The sequence below is a fragment of the Silurus meridionalis genome, chromosome 14 (genome assembly GCF_014805685.1).
Source record: "Silurus meridionalis isolate SWU-2019-XX chromosome 14, ASM1480568v1, whole genome shotgun sequence".
Classification (NCBI taxonomy): Eukaryota; Metazoa; Chordata; class Actinopteri; order Siluriformes; family Siluridae; genus Silurus; species Silurus meridionalis.
This window is the reverse complement of record NC_060897.1, coordinates 14,866,677-14,886,261: the sequence shown is the minus strand read 5'-3', so window position 1 is coordinate 14,886,261 and position 19,585 is coordinate 14,866,677. Positions and strand designations below refer to the sequence as shown.

At 37.5% G+C, this 19,585-nt stretch overlaps 1 protein-coding gene across 3 annotated transcripts; it reads right to left on the bottom strand.

The window, feature by feature from the left end:
- Window positions 1–614: 614 nt before the first annotated feature.
- On the bottom strand, window positions 615–19,237 carry hid1a (HID1 domain containing a). 3 transcript variants are annotated; one of them, XM_046866636.1, is made up of 20 exons: window positions 19,057–19,237; window positions 17,275–17,424; window positions 15,580–15,750; window positions 14,616–14,741; window positions 13,225–13,331; window positions 12,787–12,903; window positions 10,034–10,241; window positions 8,348–8,404; window positions 8,127–8,267; window positions 7,946–8,036; window positions 7,694–7,845; window positions 7,212–7,290; window positions 6,929–7,093; window positions 6,424–6,651; window positions 6,139–6,284; window positions 5,193–5,282; window positions 2,510–2,601; window positions 2,207–2,365; window positions 2,039–2,059; window positions 615–653 (listed from the first exon to the last, which is right to left on the bottom strand). In XM_046866636.1, coding segments are annotated over exons 1-20 (2,367 nt in total). In that variant the 5' UTR covers window positions 19,123–19,237; the 3' UTR covers window positions 615–652. The 3 variants fall into 3 exon arrangements, with proteins under 3 accessions (XP_046722592.1, XP_046722591.1, XP_046722590.1); XM_046866635.1 differs by lacking the exon at window positions 615–653 and having other exon boundaries at window positions 1,319–2,059; window positions 14,616–14,738; XM_046866634.1 differs by lacking the exon at window positions 615–653 and having other exon boundaries at window positions 1,319–2,059; window positions 19,057–19,236.
- Window positions 19,238–19,585: the final 348 nt, after the last annotated feature.

Below are 19,585 nucleotides of genomic sequence, written 5' to 3'. Positions count from 1 at the left end.
CCGTGCCTTATAGAAGTAATTTGGAAAAAGACCACTACAACAGAATTTTGCAGGGAAACCATCCCAGAATAATCATGTTGTTACCTAAAATAGGCAACTCTATCACTCATCTGTTTGTCCTGATTACATGCAGGTGGAAATATTTGACATATAAGCCTTGATGCCTTATTTACATTGTGAAGTATTTGTATTTTCAACATTAAAAATTGCACTTTACTAACAACTAAATAATCTTGCTTGTATTTAATTATTTCAAATTACTATGTTGTATGGTTTAGAGACAGTGGCATTGACTAAAAGACTAAAAGGAGGTGGAGCTGGAGGTAGCAGAGTTAAAGATGTTGAGATTTTCATTAGCAGTGACGAGGATGGACAAGATTAGAAACGAGTTTATTAGAGGGACAGCACATGTAGGACGTTTTGGAGACAAGGTGAGGGAGGCGAGATTGAGATGGTTTGGACATGTACAGAGGAGGGACATGGGGTATATTAGTAGGAGAATGCTGAGGATGGAGCCATCTGGAAGGAGGAAAAGAGGAAGACCAAGGAGGAGGTTCATGGATGTGGAGGGAAGACATGCAGGTAGTTGGGTTGAAAGAGGCAGATGTAGAGGACAGGGGCGTATGGAGACGGATGATCCGCTGTTGCGACCTCTAATGGGAGAAGCCGAAAGAAGAAGAAGTATTTAATTATTTCCACTAAAGTCAGAGTGGAATGAAAGAAAAAATACAAGCATTCTAAAAATACCCATTATGGCCTGTTTAATATTTCCTGTCCTTGCCATAAATAAATGCAAGTCTGAGGGGACATGCTGTTAAATGAAATCATGTGAAAGAAAATTCTGTGTTTATATTCTGTGACACACAGCCAAAACAAGCTCCTTATCCTTGTTCCCACACATGTTAACACAGCATTTTGCTGGCCACTTCCTTTTCACTGTCAAAAAAACATTGTTAAAATGATGTAAGTTTGTTTTTCAGGCTTAAAACAGGGACACAGTGAAGATGAATTGGTGTAAAAATTATTCACAGGACACCTTTTTTTCCAGCTAAGATTATTATATGTTTTCATACATATAGAGACAAATCTTTTACTTTTAAACATTGAGCACAGTATATACATTCGATCATTTCATTAGCAAATCTGATATGCAGAACAAAAATAGTAATATAAGCTCAACGTAAATGATTCTCATCAGCATATAAGAAATTATTTGTTTACAGTTGAATACTGGTGAAACATGTGGACCGTTACTGGCTGAAATATATATATATTTTTTCCGGTCGGGAGATGTTTTGTGAAACGTAAACCTGAAAAATGAGAGCAAATCATGAGTAGGTTTAATGAGACAGTCTACAGAATGAGCAAACACGTTTTTCTGTAGTGATGCTGCCTTCTAGTGGCATGTGCATGGCAACACTGTCACAGTCTATGCCAATGGACACACAAGCCTACTAACGCCACTCACTACTGGACTACATGTGACCAAATTCAATAAGCTTTCAAATATGCTTCCATCAAATATATTATATATATATATATATATATATATATATATATATATATATATATATATATATATATATGTTTTTATATACAGTGGCAGTTCATACTATAGGAAAATCATTCATACATCCACAGTGAGAGATTCTCAATGGTTTAAGCTGAGGGACATTAAACAGTCTTATCAAAAGGCTGAGCTATATGTAGAAACGTTATCACTTGTACACCAGCCGTTTCCAAGCATTCACACATTAACCGAGTGGCCCATGAACACTATTACAGATTTTCTGAGTCAGCGAATCCTTTAGAGTTTAAATAAACGACGTCTTTTTCCATATTACTAGTGAAAATCTGTAAGACTTACGAGAAGAGATACAGCACAGTGCTGAATTTATAGTCTACGCTTTTAAATGGGTTTTGGAGTAAAAGACGTGTAGATGGAATATAACCAGCCAGCCCTTTATTTACTCAGTGACCGGCAGCTCATGAATTCTACATTCTCTGGATCTCAAAGAGACGAACGTCTGTGTCGTACCAGATCGGGGGGTCCACGTTGCTGCAATAGAAAAAAAGATAAAAGGTCATACAGCTTGCTGTTTATTCCAGGCTTATTAATCATGTGCCATGATATTCTCTCTAAATCAGTAATATAGCTTAATTATATATAATTACATTATGTGATTTTACACACAGCAGTTCTTACCGGAGATATACGACGCCCCACATGTATGTACGGAACCACATAGCAGTGCCAGCATTGGCCTGGTATTTTCTGATCAGAATAGGGTGAGGAACAGGCAAAAGTCCCACCAGAGTACCATGCTGGAGGAATTTCAGGATCTCTGACTCGTCTGTCAAGCCCCTGTGAGGAAAAAATGGACATTTAATTCAGTTTGATTTGTATAGTGTTTTGAGTGTATAAAAATACATAATATATAAAACAAAAAAGGAAAAATTCTGAATCTGAAATTTGTTCAGATACTTTGCAGTATGGACATTTCCATACTTGTCAATGCAGATCTTCTCTACTTGGGGCACCAGGACCTGCAGTAGGCGCATGATGGTCTGTAGAGGGAGCTTGCTCTTCCAGGACAAAACCTGCACCAAACAGAACAGTGTGTATAGTTAGTCTGTTTGATTAAGCGGCCATGTCAAAAAAATACATTAATTTAGTATAAACAAATGCAATAAAACAACATATGCTGAGCATATAGAGCATATGATTATTAATGTTGTAAGTGGTAATGTTCCAGGGTAGTTGCCTGCAAAGGGAAAATGTAATGTTTGGGTTCTTTATTATTACTTGTAGTTGCCCCATGGACAACCAGAAAATTGAAAAAAATCTATATTTATATTATATTGACTGTTCAGCTGTTATATACACTATAAGAGTAAAAAGTATTGGGACACCTGACTTATAGGGTTCTTCTCCAAATTCCTACCGCAATGTTGAAGGCAAACAACTGAACATGATATGCTGTAAAATGAACATTTTTCTTGACTTGAACTAGGAGACCCAAACCTGTTTCAGCATGACAATGTTCCAGCATGATAAATAATCACCACCTGGTTTTAACTAATCAAATAGGTAAGAGCTTTCCATTATATAATTACAACCTGGATGATTATGTTTCTGCTGACAAGTTATTTTTAACTCTTACTGATGAAGTGAGGAGCTTCTTATTTTTTAAACAACCATGTCGGACGACACATCATGTGGTTGTGGAAAAGATGTTAATTTGGTAAAAAGGTCAAATTATTGGCATGCATCAAGCTAAGGAGATCGCTGAAACTACTAAAATGGGGTAAGAACTGTCCAATACATTATTAAAAATGGGAAGGAAAGTGGGGAACCATCATCTTTGAGGAAGAAATGTGGTCGTAAAAAAATCTTAAATAATCGTGATCGGTGATCACTTAAACGGTTGGTGAAATCAAATCGTAAAAAAAAAATTCTCACGGCTATGTTTAACAGTGAAAGCAAGAGCATTTCCACACGCACAATGCGAAGGGAACTCAAGGGATTGGGACTAACCAGCTGTGTAGCCTTGAAAATACCACTTATCAGTGAGCTAAAAAAAGGGTTCAACTTGCTAGGGAGCATAAAGATTGGACTCTGGAGCAATGGAAGGATGTCATGTGGTCTGATAAGTCCATATTTACACCCTGGAACAGGGTAAGAAGAGAGGCGGATGAACTGATGCACTCATCATGCCTAGTGCCTACCGTACAAGCCTGTGGAGGCAGTGCTATGATCTGGGGTTGCTGCAGTTGGTCAGGTCTCGGTTGTGCAATGTGATGTGCTCAAAAAATTTGTCAGCTGACTACCTGAATAAACTGAATGACCAGGTTATTCCATCAATGGATTTTTTCTTCCTTGGTGGCACAGGCATACTTCAAGGAATTCCCAGGAATCATTAGGCTCAAATTGTGAAAAAGAGTTTAAAGGAACATGAGACATCATTCTCACACATGGATTAGTCACCACAGAGTCCAGACCTAAACCCAATGGAAAATCTTTGGGATGTGCTGGGAATAAATGTTGTGACATTGCAGAAGCTTATCAAAACAATTCCACGGTGAACGCGTGCCGTGATCAAAGAGGCAAAGGCGGTCCAACGAAATATTGGTGTGTGTGACTTTATTTTTTATTTTTGGGACGGGCAGTGTACCATAGTACAAAGTCTGCTTCATGCAGAATCTTGAATGGCCCACTACAAGAGGCACCCCAGACCTCCTCAACATACTGCTGATTAGTGAAAATCCTCAAATACTCAAACCAGTCCATTTGGTACCAACATCCATGCCATAGTTAAACAAAAACACAGAGAACACACTTTTCCTTCATTCGTCTGTTTAACTGCATATCAATAGAATCTCTTAATCTGCATAATCGTATGCCTCGTGTTGTTGACACACTTTATTAAAGAACAGCACAAATGAGCTAGTGAAGAGCAGAGATGGGAAGTAATGAAGTACTTCATTAATGTACCCAAGTAGATTTTTCTGGTATCAGTATTTTACTTCACTATTTATTTTTCAGAAGATTTTTCACTTGGACTTATTTTTTTACACAAATATCTGTACCTTATACTTCCTACATTTTCAAATTTGGTGAGATAAATCAATATTTTTTCTTTTCATTGTGCGCCGTTTTCAGTCTATCAACCAATTTCTTGTCATTGCGTGACTTTTTCAACCTACCACTGGTGTATCATTTCCTGACTCTCATCACAGATGTAGGCTTGCCTACAAAGCTAACAACGATTAAGGCAGAAGGCAACAAGAAGTATGGGGTTTATGTGGATCAGACAGAGGGAGTCAGCGATGTAAACATGACTGAGAACAGTGACATTCCTGATCACCTGTTCATCTCTACTTGTGTTCTATATGGTGGTTGTTCAGTCTGAATACATTAATTAGGTAACAAAATTTTAAAATTATTTTGATTTAGTATGATGTGAGGTCCAGTTACCAGTGTGACACTAAAATTACTGAAGTAGTAATGGCAACTTTTAACTTAATTATTTACTTTACCTTGAGTGAAAAAATGTAGTAAAGTGTACAAACCTTAATGCCAGATAAATGTGGCTGTGTGTAAAACTTCAGACATGAACTTTAATTCCTTTGAGTCTGTATAATACTTTAAATATGACAGCTACATAGTGACAGTTATAAAAGCTACGCACCCACTCTGGTGTTGGCACCCAGTGTGTGGCGGCCGACGATGCACTTGACAGACGTCTCCTAGCCATTTCTGCCTCTGTGTAAAATACATCCTGTGGGAGGAAAAGGAAATGACTTTCACTTGTATGATTTGATTTTTCTCCCCCGTTTTGTGCATTAAATCACTTATCGTTTAGCTTCAGTTGATTAACTACCAAAGAATGTTGTAGATCATTTCTGCTTTGATACTCTTGAGTGCTTTTCAAGATTTATCTGTGCTGTCTATAAGAGAAAAGTGAGCCATTTTAAAGCTGAGAAAAATCATTCGGCTCAAACAGGAAGAAACCACCAGGGTGCAGACTTTCATAGAAGTCTATATCTCATGTGAACACAAACAAAAACACATCACTGTCAGAAATGTCCCTACTACTTATTTTGCAATTTGTAGCACATTTAGGTTTGGTTTCAGGAAAGAGAATGCTGATCAGCTTATCCTAGATCAGCAAACTCTTCTCAAAATGCTTCTCCTATCATGAAAATTTGAAGTTGTGTGTCAAGATGACTCAATTTAAAAAAGATGTTAATATTTTAACATTATATAAAACAAGGCATGCATTGACAAAGCATCATTTTGAACATCACAGGGCAGCTAAAAGCTCTTGATGAGCTCACAGACAGCTATGAATGGCTAATGTAATTCACCAGGACAGCATAATGCTAAGGGCCAATTATGCACACTTTGACCTCTAAATATGGATGGCTCTGGCATATTCAGTGTTCTAACTAAGGATTTCCTGTTGATAAGGGCAAGAAAATTTAGACATTTTCATTAGGCCACAAAAGTGAATCACTCAGTAACCTGGATGAACCCTCTTGTATAAAATTGTAAAAACCGAGTCAAGTCAGTTTAAAATTCAGTTCAAAATGACTTCAGAATACTTAAAACCATTGTTTAGATAATCCTCTCACCTCGTTGTCTCTTCCAGAGTTGGACTCTGTGTCACTGGCCCCACTTAAGACCGCATGTTCTGGCGAGCGATGAGTTTCTGTCTTTGCCACTGTGACCATTGTACCATCCTCCGATACTTGGGACTTCTCTGTTAGTTTATCAATACCTATAAATAATATGTATAAATATTCAGCCACAACAAAAGTTGTATTCCATCAATAATGTCCATGGTTAAAAGTTTTCTTTACTTTTTTCTTTCTAGCAATGAGTTTTACTGCAATACAAAAAAGGGGGCAGCTTGTTACCCGGCATAGCCACAAGGCTGGTCTTCAGTGTGCCCGGCTCGGCAGGTACAGCTGGCCGAGAGCCTTCCATGGAAACGGTCTCCTGGGAGTTAGTGCGAGAGATGGCATCTGGAGACTTCCTTTTTTTTTGCTGTGCCTTCTGGATGGATGCAGAATCCGTAGGCAGATTGGCAAGCTGGTGAAAGACGTTGCGTTTGCGGATGATGGCGTATACCAAGTTGCAGTTACCTGAGGCAAAATGAGACAGTCAAACACGTCTTTCCTGATACAGAAACATTAAGCGTCAGCCCATATATCCGACCTGTATATTTTTCTTTAAAAACTACTTTTTTCTTTAACTGGTCTTGTAAAATCTGTAACATTTTCATTTAAAAAAATGTCTTTTCCAAATCTAATTTCAATCTGTTCCATTTGTTGCAGGACCTGATATATTTTTTCCTGGTACTTTCATGATACTGATACTGGGTACCAGATCAATGACATATCTAATATCCACAAAGCTTACCATCAAACTGGTACTGGATAATGTTATTAAACGCCTCCAGCAAGAAGAAGACCAAGTGGTGGTTCTGAGCAGCAGAGAACAGGAACCAGTTGGTGGAGAAGGCTTCCAGAAGATGCAGGAGCTTATTGGCTGCTACCATGGACAGACTCTTCAGGTAAGGAGACACTAAACAGTGTGAGGACACAATGATTTGGACATTACACACGCACAGGTGTGAGGCCAGAGCAAACCCAAAAAAAGAAACGAATTTGTGGACACAGCCATGTATGGTGACAGCACTTACCATTCACTACAATAGTGAGCAGGCAGTCAAAGAGTGGCTGTAGACGCTGATGGCCACTTGTGATGATCTTGTGGAAAACCTGAAAAAAAAAAAATTATTTCATAAACAAACATGACAAGTTTTTTTGCATGTCAGTCTACTTATAGCAATTTGAGGTCCCTAAATTTACACTCACTGGCGAATTTATAAGGAAGACCTCAATACATTTAATGTGATCATATTTAGTAGCAATGCAGATTTTCTCTAGTTAGAGATATACACATTTAAAAACTGTCCCTTTTGCACTTATCTTAAGTAAAACAGCATTTTTAAAGTAGAAGGCCTACACTTTCTACTAATTACCATTAGGAATTTATCAGGTGGTTGAGGAGTAATGAGAAGTTTGATCCTTTAAAATGGAGTAACTGACAAAAAGAAAAAGAAGCAAAAAACCCTGGTTTAATTTAATGTAAAATGAGACAGAGTAAGAAATCAGCTCTTACTACAATGAGGAGGTCAGCATGTGTGCCAGTGAAGACTGGAATATCCATTGGGACGCGAAGAGAATAGGGCTTGTTCAAACGTACCCCGAAGTTCCTCTCCCCACTCAGCAGCAGCAAAATGAACACACCGATGTGCATGAGACCAACACGAGCTACCACCAAACACAATATTTAAATGCCTTGGTATCATTCAAAGCAAATCCAGTCCAAATTTAGTGACGAGTGACAATTACACATGTACAGAATACTTACACTGGTCAGCCCTGGCATCATTCAGATAGTACAGAATAGGCACCAGGATATCTAGCACATCACTGCTCTTCAGAACAAAGAACAAGAATTTCTAAAGCAATAGAGAGACAGGAAATGGAGCTCAACAGGAAAAGGAAAGACATTAAAAAGTCATTATTCCTTTCCAAGTACAATCTCCTACCTTGTTGAAGTCACAAAATTTCCAGAAAAGAACTAAAAGCTCTTGGTGGAACTGGATCTTCTTGGTGGAGTTGGGCAGGTATGTCTGTGTGAGCGGGTTAGTGAGTAGCCGAGCCAGGCCTTTCAGCACAAAGTCATAATCCTGAAGAAAAGTTTTTTGCTTTTTAGAAGATGAGAAACAAAGCGACAATTGGTGGAACACATTTTAGAACCAGTACATACCTCCTCCCGATGAATTCTGGACAGGTAGTTCACAAACAGGTTTTGTGGGCCTACAGACTGCCACAGAAAAAAAAAGAAAGATTATTCATTTTAATTAAACAATACATACAATATATAGATAAATATTGGGACACCTGAATTTTCTATCCATATACAATTTCAAACTGTGACCACAATGTTGAAGGTATACAATTGTATAGCACTAACTTTTCTCTTCAACTATGAGACCCAACATGTTCCAGCATGACAATGCTCCTGTGCACTAAGCCAGCTCCATGAAGATGTGCTTTACATAGTTGGAATATCTTGAGTGTCCTGCTATAGAGCTCTGACCTCAACCCTATTGAACACCTTTGGGATGAATGGGAACCGCAGGCCTCCTCACCCTACATCAGTACCTCACTTTACTAATCACCTTGTTAATAAATGAGCAAATTAATATACTTAATATAACAGCACTTTATATAACAGCAAATGGGAAATACATATGAAAGATTAATGAAACTTTTTTTTTTAACAAATATACTTGTTCTTAAAGGAAGGTGAGCGCTAAAACTTAAAGTAGCAGTGTGTAAAGTAACATATAGCCATGTTTATAGGGCATTTAAACATAAAGTTAACATTAAATTATAATAATTATCCTAATAAATTCTTTAAAAAATCATTTTATTTTATAATTTGCTTCATAATATTGTCATGCTATTGCCAAAAGGACAAAAGAAAATCACAATTTAATTTTCAGTTTGGGCTGATTTGAGTTGGCTGAGACTACATTTGGTGACATTAGTGGATACATAAATTGGTGGATTTATCGGAGTACCAATAACTCATGCTAACTCATCTTTATCCCAACCACAGACACTACCCTGATTTTTCTTCTCTTTCTTCCCTCAATGTCTTTATAATCGTGTAGTGGTAAGATAATTTTTTTTTTCATGATGATAAGAGCGAGGTTCTGTGAAGTTCTATTTTTCTCAGATTAATATATTTGTATGTTTACATTTGGGCACAAGGACAATTGCACAACGTTAGCAAAGAAACTGCTGTGCCATGCCCTGCTGAGCAGTGAAACTGGAAGGTAGACATCACAGTGAACTGCAAACAAACTGCAATCTTATTTTATTTCTGTAGCTCTCAGCACCACTAGAAGTACTGTATGTACAAAACATACTCAAGTATTATGCAATCTCTTGCATTCTATTTGCACTGTTGAGGAAATGACTGAGAACAGGACTTTTAAATTATCAACTCTGAACTACTATATGATTACCTGATTATATTACAGATATCCTTAAATTTATATAAAGAATATAAATTAGGGATTTCTGAAAACCTTCCATGAAATTGGAATCTATTATGTTAAACGCCTTGTTTTTTTGGGGGGGTTTTTTTTTTGTGACCAGACTTTGCTCAAAAAAGAGCATAACTGCTTAGCTACATCCTCTTTTTTCTTAATAGATGATACAAAAGGAATACATAGCAAAGGTTCTGAAAAGTTACAAAAAACATTTTGAGATGTATTGTGGTCATAATGTGGTCATTTTGGTCATAAATGCTGATGTAGGATATATTTCATGGTAATGTTTCAGATGCCTTTAATTTCAGTAACAAGTGTGTTAGTGTGTGTGTGTGTGTGTGTGTGTGTGTGTGTGTGTGTGTGTGCTAAAGGTGTGGTGGCACTCCTACATCCTGCTCGTCCATGCTGGAGGGGGAGGGAGCACGCGGAGGCTGAGCATTCTCATGCTCTAGAGTGACGATGAGGATCTGCACTGCCTGCTCCACCAGCTGCTCCCGGTAGTCTGAGAACAGCAGGTGGTTGTAGGGAATGCCGTAGCCCACCGGGTCATATGCACACACCACGTTAATCAGGGAGGTAAACAGAGGCAGGGCATGCCTGAAGGAATTAGAGTGGGAAAGATAGAGAGAAGGAAAGAAAGAGAAAAAAAATAAAATAAATTTAAAAAGAGAGAGAGAGAGAGAGAGAGAGAGAGAGAGAGAGAGAGAGAGAGAGAGAGCAAATTGAATACAGGTCAAATTTAATAATATAAAGGAAAAAAAAATTATGGCAACACAAACAAACAATATTAATTTATAGCACATTTAAAGCATATACATTTGAGCTAACTGGTTGTTCATTATAAACCAATAAAGTATGTTAGAAAAATTCTCCTTAGACTATATATATATAAAAAAAAAATACAATGTTTATAATAAAAATTCCAATACTCAATATGCTGCATTAGATTTTATAGGTATTCTCCTACATTTTAAGACAAAATAAATCGAAAGAAATACCTACTAAAACAATGCAAATATTATTGCCGCATGCCTCTTTGCAATTGGGATATAAATATATTTACATACTAACCTGAATTGACTGTTTTTTTTCTTTACTGCCTCTAACTAATGTTTGCATTTGACTGAAATTGATTGTGTCGTGATGACCTTTTCTAAGCGAAGCAAATTATGTGCAAACAGGATACTCGGATATACAACGAGTTCCTAGGTAACAATTCATTCGGTTTTTAATCATGCAAACCTGCCATATGGGTCACTTAATAGCTTTCCTCACTGTAAGCCCATCTGTTGCTGTGCATGATTTTTTAGCTTGATCTTTATACAGGACAGCAGCTGGCCAGATTATTTAGGCGGTTTATTCTGAGCACATCAAAAGAACCCTGGTTGAGAATAATAACTGAAAGGTTTAGATATAGTCATGAATATAGTTTGACTGTTTTCCTCCAACTGAAAAATATAAATAGGAAAAAAGCAGAAAGGAACATACTACCATTATACTGCACTATCTGAGTAATATAGAAGTGCACAATAACTAGCTAAATTTTGTAACTCCTTTCATGAGCATAAGCCCTGACAAAAGGGGAAGAGCAGTCAAAAAATGTCCTCTGACTAGACCCCGTTTCTAAGAATTTGTTGGGTTTAAACCAAATGCAGAGTCTAACTCTTTCTGTAATATTTTCTCTCTGGTGTTTGATATAACGTTTGTGTATATTTAGTTACGGTAAATTCAAAAATCTTCCTTTTTCCCTTGCTTATTTTGTCACGTTTCACATTCATTTATGTTCATTGCACCTTAACGTCTGATGCCATGTAGTGAGGCAAAAAAAAAAAAAAAGGTGAGAAAATACAGAACTACAATACATGTGAAATAAAGCAGATATATCTTCACTTGTAAAAACATGATACACTTTAAAAAAATGTAGAAATAATTACAACAGTATAACACTGTTATACTTTAAAACGTGATAATGCTTGTGATAACACAGCGGCGGTGAAACGAGAGGGCACAAACACAGTGAAAAGCAAATGACAGAGACAAAACAAAAATCACATGAGAAGTTGTCAGGACACAACAGACAAAAACCCTGAAAGTCAAACTCCGATAAGTACAAGAAGCTTACAGTATTTAGTGAAACAAGCTTAATGGACAATGGACACTTATTCACCTTTGCTATACCAGCTCGCATTGCATACTATGTCTCGTAGTCTGAGAAACATGCAACTATAGCTAAATTCTGGCAAAGCAGGCAAACATATTAAAAAAAACTGCTTCGTTTTCTGCCGATTACTTTTTTATTGGCACACCAACTTTAAGAAAATATAATATTTCACCACATCTGTGTAGATAGTTTTTTTTACTAACTCTATCAACTTCCAGAATTGTTTAGCATGAGCATGAATTGTGCCTGACTTCATATATCCTGCTAGCTTTCAAAGAGAAGCTGTTCAGTGGAAAGAGCTTGTTTGTGGGTGTGACTTTATATACAAGAATTCACAGGCAATATAAAGGGAAAAATTAGATAATAAAATGAAGTCATGATTCACCACATAATTCCATAATTGCTAGCTAAACATAGGTGCCTCATGCAGTTAATGCAAAGTTGCTGTACATGGTCACTGGAGTTAGGTTAGGATTACGCTGTAACAATAATGCAGGTAGGGATGTAATGACTGATCTAATCACTGAATCAGATGTAATATAAGAGCAAGCATATGTAACATTACGCTCACGAGATGAGACAGATCGATATCACACTAATGCAGTTCTGGTTACAAACCTAGAGGTCGACTTGCTATAACTTATCTTTTTGGTATTATAATAAAATCAGGTTAAGGTAAAGTGTAATTATATTCTTTTTGCCATCATTGCAATTTTCCTTGTAAAAACTGCAGAACAAGCACCTATACACAATTTCGTTTGGCATTGCTAACCGTTTTATTAGGTGTGTATTCGCTTGGCAGATTAGGATCACTACTGCTAGCCTCCAAAATTAGTTTTCATGCAGTTTCTCCCTTTTAAAGGATTTTTTTTTTAAATGCTAAAACTTTAAAAAACATGACAATGCCCCTGCGCTCAGATAAAAAATAACTTCTTACCTGTTTGCACTTTATAAATTCTTGTTGTAGGCTGAACCACTCACCTATTTTCAGTGGAGCAGAAGAAAGTGACCCAGGGATTGATGATGTTTCCATCTGAAGATGGTGGCAGGTACATGGCCTCAGAGAAGCAGGTCAGCAGCAGCCTCAACAGCTCACTCCTGCACACACACAAATCACACAAACTCAGCAACCAATAAAAACACTAAGAAAGCATTCTTATTTACATACTGCATTTTAATGGTCACATTTGTATATTTCACAGATATCACACTGCCTTAAGAGCATCCTGCCCCAGCAGGAGTAGAAAAAGCAAACAGACCAGGACTGGCTGTTACCTAATAACCTTAAACTGCTGTGATTTGAGATAAGAATCTCTCTGAATGGCCTTTGTGTGGCGATTACTGATTAAAAGGTTACCCAGGAAACATGAGACAATGCTCTTCTCTTCAAACACACAGTGCATATGATTGCATGCTCACCTGTTAAGATCATGGATGAAGTTGAGTGCTGGTGACTGTGCAAAGCCCACCCCTGCTTCCCAGATGTATTCGCAGCTGTCCAGCGACTGCATATCTTCCAGTGAATCCTGAACAGAACAGCCATAGGAGTATGATTGGTTACCATCTAATTTTTACAGAGAAACAGTCATCTTTGTTTCATGTTTTCAAGTCATTAGTAGAAAGTCACTTTAAAGTTCTGTGTTTAAAAGAATATATAAGGTTGATATATTGGCACAGTGTTCAGGTCTGTAAGAGACCAGCCAAATCATATTTATTCTCATTAAAAATAAATAAAGAAAAGAAAAAGAACAATTTATAGAAAAAAAATCAACATGCCTTGTTTTTAAATGGTTTTGGTTATTGGAATCAATATCTCTTAGATTAGATGTTTAAGAATAGAAATTGATTTAGGGTTTGGTAAATAGAACAGACTAAGTTCAAGTACAAATTAAAATAATTATTGTGGAAACAGCACAATTGGGATAGATAAAAAAAAAAAAAAGAAACGGTCACACACAAACACCTCTAGGCTGTGGTTGGGGGTTGGGAAGGTAGATTGAGAGAGACAGACAAAAAGACAAAGAGCAAAAACAGGATAGTCGTTAAAGCAGTCAACTACCGTACGATTAACACAAAGATACGAGAAAGTTCTAGTAAAGAAGTAGACATATTACTGCAATAAGCAATAATATTTCAATACACAGTACATCTACAACTCATCATCATTAATGCAAAATCATAGGCTCTATATACCTATATATCTATATAATTATAGTTGGTGAGTTTTTCCCTCATTAAATTATAATCGATTTATACAACAGCATGTCCGACTCAGGTATTTTTTAACTTAAAACAATTTATTTAAATATACTCTGGCAACCCATTTTTAAACTGCAGAAGATGACCGAAAGGAAACTGTAATTAAATATTCAGTTATACGGTGATAATCTATTTGCTATACTATTTAAATCCTATATAGAGCTTAAAACTAATACAGGAGCTAAAAAACGAAAAAGAAACAAAAAACAGCAAAATCTTTCATACTTCTATTCAAGTATAAATAAAATGCTGAACGAGCTACAGTAGGAGGGTGCTGGTCAGTTGAGAGAGAGCTCAGCTTCATAAAAAAAAAAAAAAAAAGATTAATCATACACATTTAAAATGCTTCTCCTACTTCCTCATACCACAGGACTTGTCAGTCAGTAATCCCATAGGGGATTAAAGAGAGGGAAATTAAGGAAAGAAACCTTGTCCGGTTTACATATGAATGAGCTGAACCAGGAACTTCAGGAGATTTGACCAAGTGTGACAACAGGGAAGGAGTGGCACAGGATACACACACGGCACACAGATTCTGACAGATTACTCACAGGCCCTCCTTTCTTATGGCTCTGCACTGTGAACTCCGGACAGAAGAGCAGGTCAGAGATGGCTAGAAGTAAAGACTCTGCCAGGGGCCGTGCTCCATCGTCATCATCGTCCATCTCGTCCATCTGCTGAGATACGACAGCTGACGTTGTCATGTGTGTGCAAAAGGTGGATACATTTTATATGGACGTTGTCCTACTCTAAAGTAGACTTGCAAAGCTTTGCGTTCACTATAGCAGTTCTGTAGTGATCATCTCTGTGTTACAAATGTGAAAAAACTTATGTAAGGACGGAATTTCAAACGAAAAGGTGTGCTGTTTTAGGAAAACGATCGACAATTACGCAGTGGGGGAAAAATGCAGGTTCTCATACTACCAAGAAACCCCTCTTCTGTCCTGAGAACACCTAAGATGAAATGCTGAATGACATTCAATTCATTAGAGGAAGCATCAACATAGAAATCATTGTATATTTTTCTTGGTAAATCAACAAATCAATCAATTTTTGTCTATTTTTAACTAGACTTAGATTATACAGATCCTCCTTCATACAAGGCATACTATGCTCATGTTTATGCAGGTACGTTTATAAAGTTTTAAAAATGTTATAAATTCTATTCTATTATATTTCTAAATTAAGTTTACATTTATTATTGATCTTATCCGTTAATGCAAAGCTCAAATCCACCTTAAACAGACGATTATACTTTTCACGACCAGTGAATACTTTCTTCTAAAAACCAAATGCGGTTATGTTTCTGGCTACTTCGTGCTACAGAATGGACAGGTCTGAGTTGGTCTTGTAGCAGCACTTTTACTTTGAGACACCCGATACACCTTGTTCCTACTCCCAACCAACAAGCCTGAATCAGAGCTCTGTGTTTCCAGCAGTGTGGGTGTCTTATCTCTGTCTTTGTAAGTGCTCACTGAAATGACAAATCCCGAAATGGTGAGACATGTTACTCACTCCAGCTCGGCCGGCCCCGGGGACGGTGGACCAAAAGAAGCCCCTCCAGTCCTGGTCTTCAAAAATGTAGGGCAGGATGCGGGTAAGAATGCGTGTACAGTTCAGCACGACCTGCTTCTCTTGTTCGCTTGGGCATCCTGATTCTGCCGCCTGCACCAGCTTCTCCACAGCCTGTTAAAACAAGAATGTATCAAGCAAGCAACCATATATATTTTCATATACATTTCATATATCATTTTCATATACTGTACATATCTGAGGTTAAAATAGGATTAAGGTTACACTGCTAACATTCATACAGCCTGATACATGGCTTGGTGTAAGCCCTAACTAAGCTTTCACTTAGAAGGAGCAAACTGAGATATATATATATATATATATATATATATATATATATATATATAGCTGAAGCTGAAGTCATATGCCAAACTAATGCAAATTCTTCAATAATCTGTGCTTCAATTAATGTAATCCTATACACAGAGTTTGCACCTAGTACACCAGCATTTATCAGGAGGACTTTCAGTTTTTTTCAGTCACGACAGAGGAACTGTAGAAAAACACGCACATCCTGTATAATAATGAAATGTGACTCATCTCATCTGCATGTACTAAAGATACGTGATGTGATATTAGCAAAGTGATGGGCCATTACAAGCCCTGGTACAGGACAACTTTTGATAGGTACTGTAGTGTTCCACAAATATTCTCTCAAGTGGTGTGTTGATGATGGTCAAGAAGACTTTCCCTAATACGTAATTTAAAAAACTCACATAAGTGTTCATTGTAATTCCAGTGTTTCCAACACATAGGCAATATTTTCACATATTCACAGACAAACCAAATATATTTCCACTCGTTTAGAAAAACCTTTTAATTCATACATCCCTTGGGAGATTTATAAAAGCCTTGTTTCCAAATGTTTCTGGCTTTGATAGAGGTGTGTGTTGAGACTGGTTTCTCATCGGAGCCCAAAAAAAGGCAAGGCAATTTACCATCATGGACGGCAAAAATGTGAGGTCAGATATAAAGGTGTATATGGTTTGTTGTGGAATTACCAATTGGAAAGCCACAGAATGTGATTAATATCATTTTCCTACTCATAAAATGTAATTAGTGAGCTGCCCATGCTTTGTGGATGGGGACATAATCATTCTGGTAGAGTATAGTATTGTAAAGTATAGGGTGGTATAGTACAGTACCAACAGATCTGTCATCAAGGGTCTTAAAATTAAGATAAGTGATCTAGGATCAGACAGTTTTACCTCACTGAGCTACACCAGAAGGCCCAATGAAAGGGGTTATTCACATACTCATGAATACCAGTATACATACAAAGGAAAGCTGATCCTAATCGGTGCTCCTTGACTCATATAGTCCCAGTTCTGTCTCTGCACATTTATAAAATCAGAGAGCTCCTGTTTAGATGTTTCTTATTTCTGTTGATAGGCAGTGTTTAAAAGGAAGCAGACAGCTGTAGACAGGAAGGGAAGCACACAGACTGCCTTCCTGCGCCTACATGGCATGAGCACTTCATTCCCCCAAAACAGTCTCTGCCGCACATTGATGAAAAGCAAAGCTAACCCAAATAAGACTTTATTTCAAAACAATGGGATTACTTGCTTTAAGTTTACACGCTGAGACTTGGGAGTCCATGTAAATGTGTAAATTATTTTTCCCTGCGAATGCAGCTACCTTATAACACAGGGTTGCCAGATTGGACGGCGATTCCTCTCTCACTGCTCGGATCTCTGCAGCAGGCACGAGGGCGAATACATCCTGAACTGAGGTGGCCGTGTCGGCCCAAAACTGGTCCCAGAAAGCATCGTCTGTGGCTTCCACTGGCTGAAATCAAAAGTGCATTATTCTGTCATAAATTTGTGTACATGCAACATAAAAGCCCTTGTCAGTCTAGATAACTTTTGACACAACACAGAAATGAAGTCTATCAGGAGTCTTGGGCTGAATGACAGGAAAAAGGAATGTAGCAGTTGACTGATAGGAACATCTGATATGTTCAGCTCTTTTAAAAGCTTTCTTTAATAATATGTGTAAGCAATAGTGAATATCGAGCTAGAATGAGTTGTAGTTTGAACACTGACAGCTATTTACGTGTATGTCTTTCCTTGGGAGGCTTTCTTTAATGTTTTGTTCTCTATGCCCAAGGAAATATAATTTCACAGTGTCGTGTTATTTTGATTTACTTTGTCCAGATTTATAGAGACCGTCAATAAAGAAAACATCAAATAAACTTGCTTCCAGCCCCACTGTTATGGGGCCAAGCAAATAAACTGTCTTAGGACACGTGAGGGGGAAAAAGGGGGGGTGAAAGTTGACTGAAATGAACGGGACTAATAAGATCCAGCTCATTTAAGAGATTTAACAGTATGTGTAAGCAATATGGAGTATCAAATTAGAATGAGTTATAGTTCGAGATATAGACAGCTGTTTACATGTGTGCACATGTGTGTGTTTGCGTGTCCTTTGGAAAATGTCTTTAATATTTGGTTCTCTTCGCCAAGGCAACATACACTACAAACCTGCCTTCTTAAATGCAAGTACTACATTTATTGGGCTTAAATAACTTGATATTGGCTCAGATACTGCAATAAAAATGACTTCACTTCTCCATCCAAAGTAAATCAGACTAGCTAAATGTTTAAAACACTGTAAAATATCATTCCACATATATATACATCTGAATTACTGAGATGTATACATCTGAATTACTTTGCCCAGAGACTGACAATAAAGAAAACAACACTAAACAAAAGTTGAAATAATACTAGGGATATTTATTTTTTCCCCTCCACACAAAGCACGACACAGACCAGCAGCCTGTCTAAATAAAGCCTGGTGAGAGCTGTAGATAAACAGGTCTCGCGAGAACTCAAAATCTCGCGTGATAACAGGACTATAAGTAACTGGAAATTAATTTCAATTACATTTGATTGAAGAACTGACCTGGATGATATTTGAGTTTGTCAGAAGTAATAATAATAATAATAATAATAATAATAATAATAATAATAATGATAAAGACTCGACCAAATCAAGAAGTCAATACAAAGAGACTAAAATGCTTGAAAGAAATACAAATAAACAACAAGCGTTATCTGATCGATTGGAGTCGATGAGAAATCGGATATGAGTCCTATTTTAGATTTGATTCCCCTCCTAAAGGCTTGTCATCAGCTTTGGGGGGGAAAAAAACGTCGACAGACCGCAGACCCCTGGCAGGTGCAACGCTGATCAACGTTACAAGAAAATACATATAAACATATTTATATTAAATATGAATAAGCCTGTATATCATGAACATAAACATCGTCTATCACGCCTGTATAATTACACACGAGTCACATGCGCATCCGTGATGTTGCGGTGATCCGCGGTCTGATTCACCGCTCAGCTCTCCATCTGGAGATCTTTCCCTGCTCTTACACGCAGTACACATGTCGAACAAACACCACCAACCTGCGTTTTCGTGGTCAGCTGGATTACCGCTTTTCGAAATTTCAGCTTTGAATCCGTATTTCCCATTGTGCGTGCTAATTCCTGCTCTAGTAGAATATTATAAGACAGCGCGTTGCTGTATACGTCTGATCCTCCAGGCGCTCTCCTCCTCCTCTTCCCTCCTCCTCCCTCTGCGCTTGTGTCATTCGCGGAGATCAGAAGCATACACTTCCGGCTTCCTAACGCGCGACGCCGTTGCTAGGCTCCGTCCCAAACAGAGCGCTACTATTGCACAGAAAGTGCACTATGTGGACCTCCGTGTGCACTATGGACCACTCGTGTTTGAAATGCAGTCAATTTCTTTTGGTGTTTTGCGTCAGGTGGATGCAAAACAATCCCATGTCATCAGCTGTGACATTGCACTCAGATGACTATCTATCTATCTATCTATCTATCTATCTATCTATCTATCTATCTATCTATCTATCTATCTATCTATCTACAGGAAAAAAAACTGTGTAGCTGTGAGATGCAATAAGGTGAGAACTAT

Coding starts and splice junctions, on each gene's coding strand:
- hid1a (XM_046866634.1), bottom strand. CDS start 19,122: ATGGGAAATACGGATTCAAAGCTGAAATTTCGAAAAGCGGTAATCCAG. Junction 12,904..13,224: donor TTCATCCATGATCTTAACAG/GTGAGCATGCAA, acceptor GTGTGTGTGCAG/GAGTGAGCTGTTGAGGCTGC. Junction 6,285..6,423: donor CAGCCTTGTGGCTATGCCGG/GTAACAAGCTGC, acceptor TATTATTTATAG/GTATTGATAAACTAACAGAG.